Genomic DNA, 19,667 nt, shown 5'->3' on the forward strand with positions numbered 1-19,667 from the left:
GTGAATTGTAAGCAATCTCCTTTGTAGACTGATACCATTTCCCTAGTATTCCATCAAGAAATCAAAGTCTTCCGCCTGCTTTACCAATGACTGAGCCTATGTGATCATTTCATTTCATATCCTTACAAAGTGTTACAACCAGATGTTTGTATGAGTTTACTGATTCCAACTTTGATTTGTTGGTACTGCAGTCAAAGGATACTATATTTTTTTCATTTTGTGAAGAGCACAATTTTATATTTTTGAACATTTGTAGCAAGTTTTCAGTCATTGCGTGACTTTTGAAATATTACCAAAATCTTACTGAATATTTGTGCAGTTTTCTCCAGACAGTACTTCTTTATAGACAACTGCACTATTTGCAAAAAGTCTGAGGTTACTATTAATATTGTCTGCAAGGTCATTAATATACAACATGACAGAAAATGTCCCAACCCACTTCCCTTGGGCACAACCGAGGTTACTTCTGTATCTGTCACTGACTCTCCAGCCAACATACAATGTTTCAAAAACCAGCTCCAAATGATTACTCTACAAATATAGAACCACCTATGTATTGTGCCCATAGGGATAATGAGGACAAGATTATTAATTACAGTATGCACAGAGGCATTTTAAACAGATACTTGATCTTCGTATCCTCCCTACCAACAAATCCTGAATCTAGTCAAAAATTTTGCTAGATACCCCACACCATATACTTTTGATTAAATTTCGCTTGATACCCCACGTCATCTACTTTTGATTATAAGTGTATAGATGCAATACTGAGTTTCAATGCTTATTGGAAATTGTGAATACTCCATCTACCTGACTGCCCTGGTCCACGGCATGTGAGAAAAGAGCAAGTCGGGTTTCACATGATCAATGTTTTCAAAATCCATGCTGGTTGGTATGGTGAAGACCATTCTGTTTCAGACAGCCCATTACATTTGAGCTCGGAATATGTTCCAAGGTTCTACAACAAATGAATATCAATGATATTTCAGAGCAGTTTTGTGGATCACTCCTACTACCCTTCTTGTAGGCATATGTGTAGCAGTTTCAACTACTAGGGACAGTTGTTTGTTTGAAGGATCTATGAGGTCTGTTCAAAAAATTCTGGAACATCTGTAATTTTGTGACAATGGTGTGTTGGAGCAAAATACAGTTCACATCACTGCACATGCCTTTGTTTAATGTGTAACTGCCAGACGCTTCATTGTCATCTGCCTATTATTCTTTGTTCAGTGCTGTACTGAGAAGGACGTGTTGCATAGTATGCGAATTTCAAGATGGCAGAGTTAGAGGAGCAATGTGTCTGAATTAAATTTTGCATGGAATCCAAGAAAACCTTTACAGAGACACACCAAATGATGGAGGAAGCCTACAGGGACGAGTGCTCAAGCTGCACTCCATGTTACAAATGGTTCAAATAGTTTAAAAATGGCCAAACAGAAGCCAAAGGTGACTCTTGTTCAGGATGGCCTTCAATGTCTACTGACAATGCTCATGCCAGAAACATCAACAAAATTGTGCATGCCAATCAAAGACTGACTGTCCGAGAGATTGCAGAATAATGTAATATCTCAATTGGATCATTTCATGATACCCTCACATAACATCTTGGAATTCATCATGTTGCCACCAAGTTTGTCCCACAGCTCATGAGTCAAGACAAGAAAGATCTTCACCTCACAGTCTGTGCTTTTAGATTGCACAAATGAAAACAAGACATTCTTTAAGAGAATCATAACTGATAACGAGAAGTGGTTCTTTGGTTATGATGTTGATACCAAGATTCAGTCTTCACAACATATCAGGAAAAGTACTCCAAGAGCAAGAAAAGCTCGTCAAGTCAGGTCAAATGTCAAAGCTGTGCTGATACTTACTTTGACTTTGAAGGATTAGCTCATCATAAATTAGTGCCACAGGGACAAACTGTTAATTGATGGTACTATCGAGATGTGTTGGGATGTCTGCGAGAAAATATGAGAAGGAAACAGCCTGAGATGTGGAGAGACTATTCATGGCTCTTGCCTCACAATAATGCACCTGCGCATTCATCACTGTTAGTGTATGACTATTGCACAAAAAACAAAATCACTGGGCTGCCCCATTCTACGTACTCTGCAGACCTGCCCCCTGTGGACTTTTTTTCTATTTGCATAGTTGAAAACTCTGTTTAAAGAATGAATATTTGCAAAATTAGATGACATAAAAGAAAATCTGCAGATGACACTTCATGCGATCCATCAAGAGGCATACTGAGACTGCTGCCGGATATGGAAATGGTGCTGTGAGCAGTGTATCAAATGTGGAGGAGAGTATTTTGAAGGAAACCATGCACAATAACTAAAAAGAAAGTTTCAGAATTTTCTGTACAGATCTCGTACATTAGATTACAGTTAAAAAGAGGGGCTAATTTGCCAAAACTTCTGAATAAAATTTGACAGGGATTCTGCCGGGTCCTGGAGCTTTGTTCAATTTTAGTGATTTCAGCTGCTTCTCAACAACACAGACACTAACATCGATATCACTCATCTTTGCACTTGTCTGAGGGTTCAATTGGAACAATGCATCTTGATTTTCATCTGGAAAGGACCATTTGAAAACCAAATCAACATTTCTGCTTTTACTTTGCTACCGCTAACCTCAGTTCCTTTCCCTTCCATGAATTACTTTGGTACCACTAATAGCCTTTAAATATGATAAGCATTTCTTTGGATTTAGTGGTGGATCCTTTGGTAACATCCTGCTACAGTCGTCACCAAAGACTTGACTCATTGCCCTCTTGACAGTCAAACATATTTCACTCAGCATTTCCCAATATATATAGCCCTATGCCTTCTTTTACACACACATTGTATGGTTTCTCATCCAAACTGAAATAAAAAAAAACAAATGATATCACATTTTTCCTGTCTTCAAGAAAAACATACAGGAAAACTTTCTGGAATGGTTGCAAAATTCAAACTAAACTATAAATCAGATGTATTTTTGTTTTAATGTCATCAAACAGATGGCCAAATAGAATGGTAACACCAAGCTGCATTAAAACGATGTATGTCTTGAAACATTATTGAACCACCCTCGTAGAACACTCTGAATCAACATCCGTACCTGTCCCAGGCTTATTAGGTACCATGTAAGCTGACTGAGCATGGTTATTTCACATATATGGCAGTGTCAATTATTTAAACATTGGTCAACCAAGTGAACTTTAGCTGCTGTGTTAACCGTGAGTGCTGCCTCCCCCCCCCCCCCCCCCCTTTTCCCAACTACTATTGTCTTGCCACCGCCTCACTCCCAAGGCAACACTGCTGCACGCTGACAAAAGTAACCATTTGTGCTCTGTTACAATCACTGTTATCAACTTTACCACATAAAGTGACCTTGTGATATAAAATGACTACACATAAATGTGTTGTCCTTTCTACAAGAGATAAATAATAGTTTTATAAAAGATTAGACAGAGGTGAATCAATTACCAGTTATCTATTACCAATTATGTAATTACTACAGGATTGGTAAGTCACCAGTTATAGATATAAATTAGAAAATAATAAATGAGTATCACAAATTTTATACCTAAGCTTATTCTACTGACAGATCACAAGTTTTAAAACTATGAAGCTTACCACAAACACAGATCTAGTTGATGCTGTTGCTGTTTACCAGTGGTTTACACAAACAAGATCACAAGGAGATTGTATATCAGCCCCTGGACGGACACTGACTTTTAAGGCAAGCACAAGTTGATTAAAATGTTTTAAGTCAAGACATGGCACTTGTAAGCTTTAAATATAAGGAAAAGAAAAAGAAGCTGTCTGCTGATTCTTCAGCAGCTGATTCTTTCAAAACCAAATTAAGAGACATATTGATGGAAGATTATGCTCTCAAAAACTCTTGCAGTGAAGAAATTAGGCTCATTTGGAGAGCTTTTCCAAGAAAAACTGTTGCCTCACCTCATGAATCAGCAGGACCTGGTCCTAAAATAAGCAAGGATTGCGTTACTACTTTATCGTGTACTATTGCTACTGATAGCCACCAATTTCCTATGCTATCCATTGAGAAAAGTAAGAAACCACGTTTTTTCAAACACATTAATATGTATGGGATGCCTATTGTTTACACCTCACAAAAGAGTGCCTGTATGGACAGTATGATTTACATGGAATGGTTTATGGAAGCTGATCAGTTAAAGAATGATAAAAAGGGAGAAAACATTATTACTCCTTCACAACACACCCCATCCATCACATGTATCTTAAACCAAAAGGCCTTCTTCTGAATTAGACCACACACACACACACACACACACACACACACACACACACACACACACACACACACACACACACGCACACGCACGCATTTGTTCATAACTAATGTGTTTGTTCCAATTACGTAACAGCCTGATGATATACACAATGACCAATGCAAGGCATTGAACACTGTAGTGTTTATTCTCTGATCTTTGCAATTGTGTACAGGTCCTCTGGATAGCTGTCATAGGCATGTTTTCTTCTGCTTTCAGCTTGTGTGGGTTGGTATACAATTGTGTTTCTAGCTGTAACATGTGCATTTTCTAAATCTGATGAAGGACTTTATCCAATAGCTTAGTCAACATATAAATGTGCCTGTGAGCCGCTCAGTGCCTTCTAATTTATCATAATACTTATTGTTGTTTTCTAAGTATTAATGATTTAGGGATACTTTGTATAGCATTAATATTTGAAAAACATACATGCACTCATATATGTACATCCCACACACACATGACCACTGTTGTCTCTGGGCACTGAGGTCCGACTGCAGTAAGCATCTTGGCTAGGGTGTGTGGTGGAGATACAGAAGAGGCATAGGGTGGGGATGGGGAGGGATAGCAAGGCAGGGTTGGACAAGATACTATAGAGCACCTGTGGCAGTATGCAATGACATGGCATGGACAAGAGAGTGATCTGCTAAGTGCAGCATTGGGAGGTTGTGCTGGAGCAGAAAATGAGGAAAAGGGAAAGACAGAGAAAGGAGGAAGAACTATAGAGGGACACTGAGGGCAGAGACGTGTGAGGCTGCAGTGGGATCATGTTAGGACACAGAGATAGTTGGATGACAGCGACTTGTGAAGGTTGAGACCAGGAAAGTTCTGGAAACGAAGGATAAATTGTGGGAAGAGTTCCCACCTGTACGGTTCAATGGGGACAGTTCAGAAGGTACATACTGTGTAGCAGTTACCAATAGTAAGCACACAATGGTGCACAGTATGATCAGTAATTAGGTAGTGTAACTGTCTCTTAGCCTCCCAGAGCTGCATCTAGCACCAAAAAATACCTGTACATTACCACAGGCAGCTTGCAGTATCTTCCCCACCCTTATACTGCTAGTGCGGCCGTCCCATTCCATCCCATACCTCTTCTGTAACCATTATCACCCACCCCAGGTCACTACTCAATTCAGTGGGGTCTCAGTGCTTGGAAATAACACCGGCCATGTGTTTCCGAGTTGCCAGGGTATGAATGTGTGCATGTGTTTTCTACATCTGATGAAGGACTTTGTCTAATAGCTTAATCTACTTCTCAATGCACTTTTAAATGTGCCTATATGTTGCTCAGCACCACCCTTATGTTGTTGTTGTTGTTGTTGTTGTTGTTGTTGTTGTTGTTGTCTTCAGTCCTGAGACTGGTTTGATGCAGCTCTCCATGCTACTCTATCCTGTGCAAGCTTCTTCATCTCCCAGTACTTACTGCAACCTATATCCATCTCAATTTGCTTAGTGTATTCATCTCTTCGTCTCCCTCTACGATTTTTACCCACCATGCTGCCCTCCAATGCTAAATTTGTGATAACTTGATGCCTCAGAACATGTCCTACCAACCGGAGTTTGTGGCACAACTTGACGAGAAGAAGGGGTTCTTCTTGTCAAGTTGTGCCACAAATGGCTATTCCCCCCAATCCTATTCAATACTTCCTCATTAGTTATGTGATCTACACATCTAATCTTCAGCATTCTTCTGTAGCACCACACTTCGAAAGCTTCTATTCTCTGCTTGTCCAAACTATTTATCGTCCAGGTTTCACTTCCATACATGGCTGCATTCCATACAAATACTTTCAGAAACGACTTCTTGACACTTAAATCTATACTTGATGTTAACAAATTTCTCTTCTTCAGAAACGCTTTCCTTGCCATTGCCAGTCTACATTTTATATCCTCTCTACTTCGACCATCATCAGTTATTTTGCTCCCCAAATAGCAAAACTCCTTTACTACTTTAAATGTCTCATTTCCTAATCTAATTCCATCAGAATCACCTGATTTAATTCGACTACATTCAATTATCCTCGTTTTGCTTTTGTTGATATTCATTTTATATCATCCTTTCAAGACACTGTCCATTCCGTTCAACTGCTCTTCCAAGTCCTTTGCTGTCTCTGACAGAATTACAATGTCATCAGTGAACCTCAACGTTTTTATTTCTTTTCCATGGATTTTAATACCTACTCCGAATTTTTCTTTTGTTTCCTTTACTGCTTGCTCACTATACAGATTGAATCACATCAGAGAGAGGCTACAACCCTGTCTCACTCCCTTCCCAACCACTGCTTCCCTTTCATGCCCCTTGACTCTTATAACTGCCATCTGGTTTCTGTACAAATTGTAAATAGCCTTTCCCTCCTGGTACTTTACCCCTGCCACCTTTAGAATTTGAAAGAGAGTATTCCAGTCAACAATGTCAAAAGCTTTCTCTATGTTTACAAATGCTATAAATGTAGGTTTGCCTTTCCTTAATCTATTTTCTAAGACAAGTCATAGGGTCAGTATTGCCTCACGTGTTCCAACATTTCTGCGGAGTCCAAACTGATCTTCACCGAGGTCGGCTTCTACCAGTTTTTCCATTCGTCTGTAAAGAATTCATGTTAGTATTTTGCAGCTGTGACTTACTGAACTGATAGTTTGGTAATTTTCACATCTGTCAACAACACACCTGCTTTCTTTGGGATTGGAATTACTATATTCTTCTTGAAGTCTGAGGGTATTTCACCTGTCTCATACATCTTGCTCACCAGATGGTAGAGTTTGTCAGGACTGGCTCTCCCAAGGCCATCAGTAGTTCCAATGGAATGTTTGTCTACTCCCGAGGCCTTGTTTCGACTTAGGTCTTTCAGTGTTCTGTCAAATTCTTCATGCAGTATCTTATCTCCCATTTCACTTTCATCTACAACCTCTTCCATTTCCATAATATTGTCCTCAAGAACACCGCCCTTGTATAGACCCTCTATATTCTCCTTCCACCTTTCTGCTTTCCCTTCTTTGCTTAGAACTGGCTTTCCATCTGAGCTCTTGATACTCATGCAAGTGGTTCTCTTTTCTCCAAAGGTCTATCTAATTTTCCTGCTGGCAGTATCTATCTTACCCCCTAGTGAGATAAGCCTCTACATCCTTACATTTGTCCTCTAGCCATCCCTGCTTAGCTATTTTGCACTTCCTGTCAATCTCATTTTTGAGATGTTTGTATTCATTTTTGACTGCTTCATTTACTGCATTTTTATATTTTCTCCTTTCATCACTTAAATTCAATATTTCTTCTGTTACCCACGGATTTCTACTAGCCCTTGTCTTTCTACCTACTTGATCCTCTGCTGCCTTCACTACTTCATCTCTCAGAGCTATCCATTCTTCTTCTACTGTATTTCTTTATCCCCATTCCTGTCAATTGTTTCCCTATGCTCTCCCTGAAACTCTGTACAACCTCTGGTTTAGTCAGTTTATCCAGGTCCCATCTCCTTAAATTCCCGCCTTTTTGAAGTGTCTTCAGTTTTAATCTACAGTTCATAACCAATAGATTGTGTCAGAGTCCATAACTGCCCCTGGAAATATCTTACAATTTAAAACCTAGTTCCTAAATCTCTGTCTTACCATTATATAATCTATCCGATACCTTTTAGTATGTCCGGGATTCTTCCATGTATACAACCTTCTTTTATGATTCTTGAACCAAGGGTTAGCTATGATTAAGTGATGCTCCGTGCAAATTTCTACCAGACGGCTTACTCTTTCATTTCTCTCCCCCAATCCATAATCACAAACTATGTTTCCTTCTCTCCTTTTTCCTACTCTCGAATTCCAGTCACCCATGACTATTAAATTTTCGTCTCCCTTCACTACCTGAATAATTTCTTTTATCTCATCATACATTTCATCAATTTCTTCATCTGCAGAGCTAGTTGGCATATAAACTTGTACTACTGTAGTAGGCATGAGCTTCGTGTCTACCTTGGCCACAATAATGCATTCACTATGCTGTTGGTAGTAGCTTACCCGCACTCGTAATTTTTTTTTTTTTAAGTTCACTATTAAACCTACTCCTGCTTTACACCTACTTGATTTTGTATTTATAACCTTGTATTCACCTGACCAAAAGTCTTGTTCCTCCTGCCACCGAACTTCACTAATTCCCACTATATCTAACTTCAACCTATCCATTTCCCTTTTTAAATTTTCTAACCTACCTGCCCTATTAAGGGATCTGACATTCCACGCTCCGATCCATAGAACGTAAGTTTTCTTTCTCCTGATAACGATGTCCTCCTGAGTAGGCCCTTGCCCGGAGATCCGAATGGATGGATTATTTTACCTTCGGAATATTTTACCCAAGAGGACACCATCATCATTTAACCATACAGTAAAGCTGCATGCACACGGGAAAAATTACGGCTGTAGTTTCCCCTTGCTTTCAGCCGTTCGCAGTACCAGCACAGCAAGGCCGTTTTGGTTAGTGTTGCAAGGCCAGATCAGTCAATCATCCAGTCTGTTGCCCCTGCAACTACTGAAAAGGCTGCTGCCCCTCTTCAGGAACCACACGTTTATCTGGCCTCTCAACAGATACCCCTCCGTTGTGGTTGCACCTACGGTTACGGCCATCTGTATTGCTGAGGCACGCTAGCCTCCCCACCAACGGCAAGGTCCATGGTTCAGGGGGGTAGGCACCCTTATGTAGTGAACAGCAATACATCCCAATTCATATAGTTGCTACACCATTCCAAATTTTCCATTGTTTAATACTTAGAAAAGCATGAAAGGTTCTTTTTTTCTATTTAACTTCTAATATTTATGCTCCTACTCTAATGTAGAGGCATAAGCTTACTGAACTCTTGCTAAAACGTAATGAGGGATATTTTAATACACCAACACACCTCATCAAGGCAATAGAATTATAGAAACAAATAATAATAGAAACAATAATAGAAATAAAAACATAAAAAATAATAGAAACAAATCTGTAACAAAAACAAATGAAACTGGGAAACTTACTGCTAATATAAAAGGATTAGTTTAACAAGAGTGTTCCTGTTCATAACACCACCTAAGATCTATAGGGCATGAATTTATCAGAAGAAAGCAAAAATATTCGAAGAAGTACTATTTAATGTTTCAAAATAACCTCAACCAGATTTATATCACCTTTGGCTTCCTTCTATCCTAACTTCATGCCTTTGTGCTGCATCATGGGTACGTTGTAAGCTCACCTTTCCTATTGTTTCGCAACCGAGTTCATATGGGTATTGGAACAAGGTTTGTACATGTAAAAATATGTGTATAATACCTTATGTATGTTTGTTGCAGCAATATTTTAGATATGCGGTTGATTGGAAGCCAAAAAGAGACTAAAGGACAATGTAGCAGTGAGGCAGCTACTTATCATCGCAGAAACCAGATATGTAATTACACTTCAGAGCTGCCAGCCACCACTTGAGATGACTGATGGCTGATGATGATAATGAAATCATTACCAAAATGTCAAGCTGGCATTACATGTTTGTTTCAATTGAGGTTCCAAATGACTTACTTGAGAAAGCTAGGCAGTCCGTGTTTGAGCTTTGTAGGAGTCAGTTTGTCAAAGGACAACAAGTCATAGTCGGTCTGGGCTGAGGTTTGATTTGTTGTCTGGTGGGGTCAGACTTTCTGATATAAGCACACTTAAGGGTTTGGCAAATCAGATGTGCAGAGTCTACTGTGAATTGGTGTAGCTCCAAGGTTTTTCTCCCAAGAGTGATCTAGTACCGACTCTGTTCAAATAGGTTCCACTGTTAGTGTTTGCTCCAATGAATTTTTTTAGTGCCATCTAGGGCAACCTCTATTGATTAATAGGATTTTGTTGGCAGAAATAATGATTTATGACTCAAGTGTAACATGGAAGGAACTGTAGTAGCCAAGTCTTCATTTGATGGTACTTATTGATTTAACTGACTGCATCAGAAGTTATCTGAATTTTGTCCAATCATACTGTTAGCCTGCTGATAGCATTCCTAGAGGTAATTGGGTTGTTACTCCTATGTTGTGGAGAACTGGGTGGTTTTGTGGTTCCTTGAGCAAGGTATTGACCCTAGTACATATTGTCAGATGTATAGACTACTATCAGATTATAAGAGGAATTGCTTAGCTTATTAAAAGTGATTTTGCCTATAATCATTTGAGCTGATTGTACCCTTGACATGTGTTTAAAGTAAAACCTGGTAAAAAGGAACTATAGTACGAACAGAACATAGTGAAACTGAAACTTGACTGATTGTTAGAGATATGTAGCCATTCTCAAATAATGAAAACTTACCTGTAAACGGAATAGCATCTTCATTTGTAGATGTTCTCACTGGTAACAATAAAGTTAGAATCACAGTAGAGGATATTCTGTATGTGCCTCAGCTAAGCACAAATCTACTGTCTGTTAGTAAAATAATAGAAAAAGGTCATTCAAATTTATTTGACAAGCAAGGTGGTTGTATTTATGACACATGCAAAAACATGGTTGCTAGTGCATCATTAGCAAACACAATGTACCGACTAGACCACCCTTATGATCGAAATTTTGAAGCAAAATCCGTACTGCAGGCAAATATTGCAGCCTTGTAGCATAAAAGACTAGGTCATCTGCATTCTGGAGCTATGGATGCACTTCGTAATGGCCTGGCTAGTGGAATTTCATATAAGGGAACAATAAATATTCCCTGTGCAATTTGCTTAGAGGGAAAACAAACAAAACTTCCTTTTCCACAATCTAGCTCAAGAGCCACAGAAATTCTCGAGCTAGTTCACTCAGATTTTCGTGGGCCAATGCAAACTAGATCAATTGGAGGAGCCAAATACTTCCTTACTCTAACTGATGATTATTCCTGGGAAGTATTTGTATATTTCCTCAGAAATAAACATAAAGTAGCACAACTGACATGAGACTTCAAAAATCTAGTAGAAAGTGAAACTGAAAAAAAGGATCTGCACTCTACACACCGATAATGGCACAGAATATGTGAATGATAATCTGATAACAGTTTTCAGAAAGGAAGGAATCCGACATCAGACTACAGTGCCATATACACCAGAACAAAATGGAGTGGCTGAATGTTACAACCATACAATAATGCACTTAAGAACAACACCCCATAGGAAGTTTGGACAAACAAGAAGCCAAATCTTAAGCATCTTAGACTATTTGGTAGTAAGGCTTATGCTCACATTTCAAGAGCCAACTGACAAAAATGGGACAAAAAAAGTGTTGAGAGTAATTTGGTTGAATACGGCACAAAAGCACACAGACTTTTAACTGTCAGAGAATCATCAAAACAAGAGATGTGATTTTTGATGAAGGTACTTCGAAACTGTGTAAAAAGGGAACTGAGTCAAAGGAACCAAGTCGACTGTTTCTCCCAATGACAAAGAAGAAGCAAGATGAAGTAACTACAACTGAATAAGAAGAAATTGAACCTGAACCTGAAGAGTGTAACATCAAGTAGTAGTTCAATTAATACTAGCAGCAATGATGAAACAAGTCCAGATGATCCAATTAACGAAAATGAGTAACTGCAGCAAATATGAAGGTCATCGAGAATTCCAAAGCCAAACAAATTGCATCAGTCTAAACAGTCAACTGACTCTGATCCTCTGACATTAGAAGAAGCAATGATGTCAGACAACACTGAAAACTGGCTGAAGGCATTACAAGATGAGTTACAATCTCACAAAGAGAACCACACATAGGAGTCTGCTGATTTACCTTCAGATAAAAAGCCATTAAGAGCAAAATGCGTGTTTAAAAGAAAGAAAGATATGAAAGGTCTCATTGTACACTATAAAGCATGGCTAGTGATAGAAGGTTGTGCTCAGAAGCAAGGCCTGGACTATGATGAAACATATGTGCCAGTCATGACCCATTAAGGTTGCTATAGGTGCTAAATATGATCTTGATATTGATCACTTAGGTGCTGTCACAGCTTTCTTACAAGGTGACTTACATGAAGAGATTTATTTGAATGTTCCAGAAGTAGATCCAGTTACAAAGACAGTGATAGATAATGGTGTAAAAAGACTGAAAAAGGCAGTATATTGATTGACGCAAGGTGGTCGCTGCTGGAACTACAAATTAGATGGTACAATTTTGAATCTTAACTTCAAAAGGTCAACAGCTGATCCTTGTGTCTGTTATAAAAATCAAAGTTCAGACATTTTTAATAGTTGCTGTTTATGTGGATGATATGCTCACTTTTAGTAACAATTCACAAGACAGAGATGCTTTTAAAAATAAACTTGGAGAAAAATTTAACCTGAAAGATCTTGGTGAAGTTACAAAATGTTTAGGCATCTGAATTACTAGGAAACACAAAGAAGATTATCTGTGGATGGATCAGACACATTATGTGGAACAAATTCTCAACAGATTTAATATGAAAGAGGGTAACCCGATATATACACAATTGGACAGTAATCAGATGCTCACTCACAATATGTGTCCAAAAACAGAACAAGAGCAAGAAACTATGAAGCACATAATCTATCATAAAGCAATAGGTAGTTTAATGTATGTTCAATTGGGAACTAGGCTGGACCTAGCCTTTCTGATAGGAATTGTTAGCCATTTTTGTAATAATCCAGGCATACCACACTAACAAGCAGTCAAAAGAATCTTAGGATATCTAAAAGGTACTAAGGATATGGAACTTTTGTTTTCTAAATCAGAGGACTGCCACATAGTAGGTTACTGTGATGCAGATTGGGCCGGAGATTCTGAAGACAGAAAGTCAACAACTGGATATCTCTTTAAATCTCAAGGAGCAGTGATATCTTGACAGTGTAAGAAACAGCCAACAGTGGCCTTATCAACAATTGAGGCAGAATATATGACTGACCTCATCATGTCAGGAGGCTCTATGGCTTCATAGGCTACGAAATGAAATATCACTAACCCCCAAAACAGAACATGTCAAACTATTGTGTGATAACAAGGCAGCAATTGACCTGTCTAAGACTAGCAGCTATATGAGTTGAACCTAACATACAGATACAAGATACCACTTCACAAGGGAAAAAAATAGTGTCAGCACAAATTACTGTGGAGCACATACCTTCAGACCAAATGCTGGCAGATATGATGACAAAATAATCTCTGACGAAGGCAAGCCATCATCTGCTACTGCAATATTTTGGACTGAGAAAGTACACTACTGGCCATTAAAATTGCTACACCAAGAAGAAATGCAGATGATAAACAGGTATTCATTGGACAAATATATTATACTAGAACTGACATGTGATTACATTTTCACACAATTTGGGTGCATAGATCCTGAGAAATCAGTACCCAGAACAACCACCTCTGGCCGTAATAACGGCCTTGATGCTCCTGAGCATTGAGTCAAACACAGCTCGGATGGAGTGTACAGGTACAGTTGCCCATGCAACTTCAACACGATACCACAGTTCATCAAGAGTAGTGATTGGCGTATTGTGACGAGCCAGTTGCTCAGCCACCATTGATCAGACGTTTTCAGTTGGTGAGAGATCTGGAGAATGTGCTGGCCAGGGCAGCAGTCGAACATTTCCTGTATCCAGAAAGGCTCGTACAGGACCTGCAACATGCGGTCGTGCATTGTCCTGCTGAAATGTAGGGTTTCGCAGGGATTGAGTGAAGGGCAGAGCCACGGGTCATAACACATCTGAAATGTAACGTCCACTGTTCAAAGTGCCGTCAATGCGAACAAGAGGTGACCAAGACATGTAACCAATGGCACCCCATACCATCACGCTGGCTGATATGCCAGTACGGTGATGACTAATACATGCTACCAATGTGCGTTCACCGCGATGTCGCCAAACACGGATGTGACCATTGTGATGCTGTAAATAGAACCTGGATCATCCAAAAAAATGACTTTTTGCCATTCGTGTACCCAGGTTCGTCGTTGAGCACACCATCGCAGGGGCTCCTGTCTGTGATGCAGTGTCAAGGGCATCCACAGCCATGGTCACCAAGCTGGTAGTCCATGCTGCTGCAAACGTCGTCAAACTGTTCGTGCAGATGGTTGTTGTCTTGGGGAACGTCCCCATCTGTTGACTTAGGGATCGAGACGTGGCTGCACGATCTGTTACAGCCATGCGGATAAGATGCCTGGCATCTTGACTGCTAGTGATATGAGGCCATTGGGATCCAGCACGGCATTCCTTATTACCCTCCTGAACCCACCGATTCCATATTCTGTTAACAGTCACTGGATCTCGGCCAACGCGAGCAGCAATGTCGCGATACGATAAACCACAATCGCGATAGGCTACAATCCGATCTTTATCAAAGTTGGAAACATGATGGTACGCATTTCTCCCCCTAACACGAGGCATCACAACAACGTTTCACCAGGCAACGCTGGGCAACTGCTGTTTGTGTATGAGAAATCAGTTGGAAACTTTCCTCATGTCAGCACGTTGTAGGTGTCGCCACCGGTGCCAACTTTGTGTGAATGCTCTGAAAAGCTAAGCATTTGCATATCACAGCATCTTCTTCCTGTCGGTTAAATTTCGCATCTGTAGCGCGTCATCGTGGTGTAGCAGTTTTAATGACCAGTAGTGTAGGATTTTTTTGTGTGTGTGTGTGTGTGTGTGTGTGTGTGTGTGTGTGTGTGTGTGTTTTTTCAGCATAATTCTAGTGGGGGTGTGAGATTTTAGAATCTATGCCTCCCTGGTGTGTGAACATCTTTTGTTTTGTATGGGCAACTATGGACGCTATGATTTATTTCATTCTGTGTATTTAGCTTTATGTGTGTAATTCATACAGCTTACTTAATGTATTAATAAATTGTTCCAATCAGAAACTGCCCGTAAATTACTCTGCTAACAGTTTTCAAAGTTTATGGTCATAAGTAAATGTTTGTCTATAATGATGTCGACACTTAATATTATTTTAAGCTGATTTGGTCATTGTTTATTAGTCTTGGTAGGATATGTGATGTCTGAGATAATGACATAAGGCATTTAAGCCTGTATTACGTATTGCAGATATATATTATATATAAAGGGACTATGGTTTACACACCACCACAGTACCCCTTTCAACCAAACAACACCTATACCATTCAGTGAGTAGTTCAGAGAATGAACTACAAGAGACATTATGTAAATTAAACTGTGTTGCCAGAGAATATGATAAGAATATGTCTGCAAACAAAACCAGAACACAGGCCTTCCATAGCAATAACCCAATAAAAGCAAAAACACTGAACAAGTCTCAGTTTTACATATTTGCACTTCCACATGACATGAGAAATCAGAGGAATACTATGTTAAAGTTAACAGTTTTAGTGCAATGTACACTGAACTACAAAGTAAAGAAATAAACTCTGCTTAAGTTATGTAGTTTAATTATGCTATCAATACTGTCTCTTGTTGTCAAAGATGGGCTCCAGCTTCTACCCAGCCATAACAAATTGATGTAATTGTACCAAAGTTTTACGATACATAACAGGTTCTTTCTGCTTGACCAAAAAAAGGAATGAAGGCATATGAAAAAAGCAGGTAGTTATTGACATAACAGTACCGACATAATAATGAAACACCGGAACAACTGCTAACAGCACTTGTATCACACGCCAGAATCTAGGATAGCGACAACAGCTTGGCAAAACAAATGAGTAGGTCAGCAATGACAGACACATCCCTGGAGAAGATTTTAAGACTTATGCTAATGGCCTAACGCTTAGCACTGCTGCTAATGAGGACTTTTCCTAACATGTCCCATCTCTTCTTTTCTCAACAATACAACAATCTACGAAAAACTTTTTGAAACACTCATTATCTGCACATAAATTATCTATGGTCTTCTTCAAGTACCTTTTGGCTGCACTTTAGAAATGAAAAAAGAAAAAGATAGGTTATCACTTAAAAATATATACTTTAAGCAGAGACTTACCCTTTCACTAGAACAGCATTTGTTAGTCAGTATGGGAGTACTTATCTAATAGATAAACGTGATTTTATACTGGGCTACTGAAATCCAAAATAATGCACAAATTTAAAATAATTTAGATTATTTACCTAAATCAAAAACGTTGGTGGGCACGTGGACTGAACTGTGACTCCTGTTTACAGGAATGCTACTAAACTGTCGATCAGGTTCCAGATACATTGGAGCATACGGATATTCATCATCACATGATTCTGAGTCTGATGGCTCATCATTGACAGGAGAACATTTTGCACTGTGATATGTGAAGTTCACATACTCAAGAGGGTCAAAACTTTCAGCCAGCTGCTCTGCTTTCTGCATTATACACTGCAAAAAAAATTGAAAAATCTACATAAGAATACAAAAACATATATTATTTGCTTTACTGTATACAAGAACAAACACTACTCAGAAGAAAGGAGTTATCCACATGTTACACAAATGTGACTAAGCTCCGAGCATATAGGAGAAACCCGCCCCCATAACCAAGGTCACTAATATGTGCCTGTGTGGTGGCACTCAATGTGGAGGTAAGCTGGTTCAAATCCTGGTCGTGGATGAAATTTTTCACTGCCAGTATTTGGCTCGCAAAGGGAGGAGAGGTGGTCGTGTTGAGTTTCGAATCGCCTAGCTTTGCTTCCACCCCCTGGGTTAAACTCCCATCTTCTCTGCAGCATCTCATGAGGTGAGGACATACAAGACTACTGACAATGATCCATTCATCTTACACAGACTTTAAGCTCATTGGCACCTAGGTGCTTTTGGAGAGGAGTAGGCAGTGTGCTTGCACTGTGTTTCACCTTCTCCCTTCCCTTCATCCATTTCAACACAAACCCAACACTACACTGTATAAGCACTCATCACAGTGATCCACATGACATGGATACACATTTGATACTTCATAGTGGGTCAGAGGAAGACAACAGTGAATCGCCTCCACTATAACCTCGCCATAAGCGGAGGTGCAGGATTCCTGCATCTGCTCGCCCTGCACTCTTTCATTGAGTATGGGACAATATATTATTATACACCAGAAATTAACCCTTTATAAACCTAGAAAATACATAAAATAATATATGAATTACAATTTAGTGTAGTATTAAAAAGTCAGTGGGGATAAAAGATTATCAAGAAATACAAGGCATGCCTGTATAAGGTTACACTTACTAAAACGCTATAATCTGTGTAAAAAAAAAGCAGTATTTGCATTCAGCAGAAGGGGGTAACATCTACATATACAATTTCATATGTGCAATAATTATACGGTTTCTCACAATGAAATATTATTTCCAAAATGTGTGTCCATAATTTTATCCTAAATTGTATCTTTCCTGCATCTTAAATACAGTAAAGAAGAACAAGAGTATTAGTGACATTGTGAAAGAAAATGGAAGAGAATCTGCTGCTGATTTCATAGACAGACTCATTATGAGAGTCTGGGCTAGTATTATATTTGTAAAAGAAGCCTCTTCAGCTAGAAAGATATGAAATATATCAACTACCATATTTGGGGACCAGCCACTGCAGTAGAAATCTCCAGTTAAGAACAAATTAATGGGCATGTTCTTGTGAAGTCGCGACACCAAACAGTCTCTTATCATGTAAATCTCAGCATCTGCAGAATTCCTCTACAACCTAGCAAATATAAGAGTAGATAGCTGCAACTGGAACACAGGTAAACAGCCAAACAAGTGGCATGCATGGTCTTTACACCATTGTATTTATCCAACACGATATCCTAGGTGTACATCCATCCAAGTGACAAACATTGTCTATAGACCATTGTATTTCTTCGACGCCATAACCTAGATGTGTGTGTCCATCCAAGACTAAGTACTCATGATTACATTCCAGGAAATCAGATAAAATAATGTTCTGATATTATCCAATAACATTTGCAACACGCCAAGCCCTAAAATTAATTCTGTTTAAATTACAGGCTTGACCACTTCGCAATGGTCATTCTATTATGGCTGACCAACACAGAAATGTAAATGAGACAGTTCTGAGCAATGACTACTCATTTGTCTCCAAAACCAGTGCTTACAAGTTCAAAATGATGTTCATACACTATTGTATATGCCTGTAAGTGATGAGCGAACAGTGTGATCCTAGCTTGCTTCTATTAGCCCAGATATTTTGATATTACTAAGTCATAGACTACTTTTATTAAATAAGGAGTCCTCCCCAGATACATCATTAATACCTGTAAACTGCTTCAATTACGGCATAAAAAGTATAACATTGCCTACTGCAACTGCATCACAATGCCTTGCTATTGTCGGCTGCAGCATTTGTTGTTGAGGTGAACAATCCACCTGTAGCTGCAGCACATTAACTGTGTCTGCTCTGCTTTGTGATTAACGCGACATGGTTACCTACAGTAGTCACTGTACATGTCTTTAAATGAAACTTTCCTGAGTTTCTGAAGATGACTTATTCCAATGCAAAAAAAAAATTAAGTAGGAAGGGAAAGCTCTCAGAAAAAGTAGAAACTGTGAAACTCTACAATGTGATATATATGCTATATTTAGTAGTCTGTCCACACAATATGAAGGCTTATACTTTTATCACAGCACATTCTACATAAGAGGTCTAGCTAGGGATTAGAGTTTAATGTTATGTTGACGATAACATCAACATCATTAGAGACTGATCACAAACTCCACTGAACATGGATGGAGAAAGAAATTTGCCATTGACTTTCAGGAGAAAATATACAAACACTCATTATGGAGATCACAGATATTCTGAACTAGGATGAACAAACATTTTTAACCAATGCCTCCTAAAAGCTAGTGAAGTTGGCAGGTCCACGCTGAAATTATATTAAAAATTTTCTATGTATGAGAGCCATCTAGAAAGATGGAGTTGGGAACATAGGCATAATTTTGTCAGCCATAAAATTTAGATTTCACTGCTTCCAATCGACAACTGTAACAGACAAGCATCCTCAGTCAGTCTTTAAAGCACAGATTCATAGCAGTACAGAATCATACTACACTTTTTATTCTATAAACACTGTCTGCAAGCTGTTGCGGTGCACATCACACCATTATTTGTTCCTCAACCTCTTGTTTGTATGGTTCTCTCAAGAGATATACAAAAGATAGAGTAAAATTGTTTCACCGTCTGCCTTGAATATTTGTTCTTTACATGGTATGTATGTGACCTTGAAACACAAAAGATTTTAAAATAATCTCATAATTTATTTTAGTTTCTTTAGGAAATTTACTCAAAATTTCATGACATTTTACTCTACAAGTTTTTCAAATCTCTTTTTGGTGTTGTCTTCTGTAAGGGCACATCTCTATAATCGCAACTGATTTACAACAGATTTTAACTTTTCATAAATTATCACAGGCTTGTGTTTTGAACACAATGTATGGAGTGTTGATGGCTGTGACAACAATTCCCCACCCC

The 19,667-nt window shown here is 38.9% G+C and overlaps 1 protein-coding gene across 4 annotated transcripts in view; it reads right to left on the reverse strand.

Annotated features, from left to right (window-relative positions):
* Window positions 1-19,667, reverse strand: part of LOC126273152 (voltage-dependent calcium channel subunit alpha-2/delta-3-like) — a 332,649-nt gene that overhangs the window by 178,595 nt on the left and 134,387 nt on the right. For all 4 annotated transcript variants that reach the window (XM_049976609.1, XM_049976607.1, XM_049976608.1 and 1 more), the window contains exon 4: window positions 16,334-16,571. In XM_049976609.1, the coding sequence (XP_049832566.1) occupies window positions 16,334-16,571 (238 nt within the window). The remainder of the gene's footprint in view (window positions 1-16,333; window positions 16,572-19,667) is intronic.

This window comes from Schistocerca gregaria, chromosome 5 (genome assembly GCF_023897955.1).
Source record: "Schistocerca gregaria isolate iqSchGreg1 chromosome 5, iqSchGreg1.2, whole genome shotgun sequence".
Classification (NCBI taxonomy): Eukaryota; Metazoa; Arthropoda; class Insecta; order Orthoptera; family Acrididae; genus Schistocerca; species Schistocerca gregaria.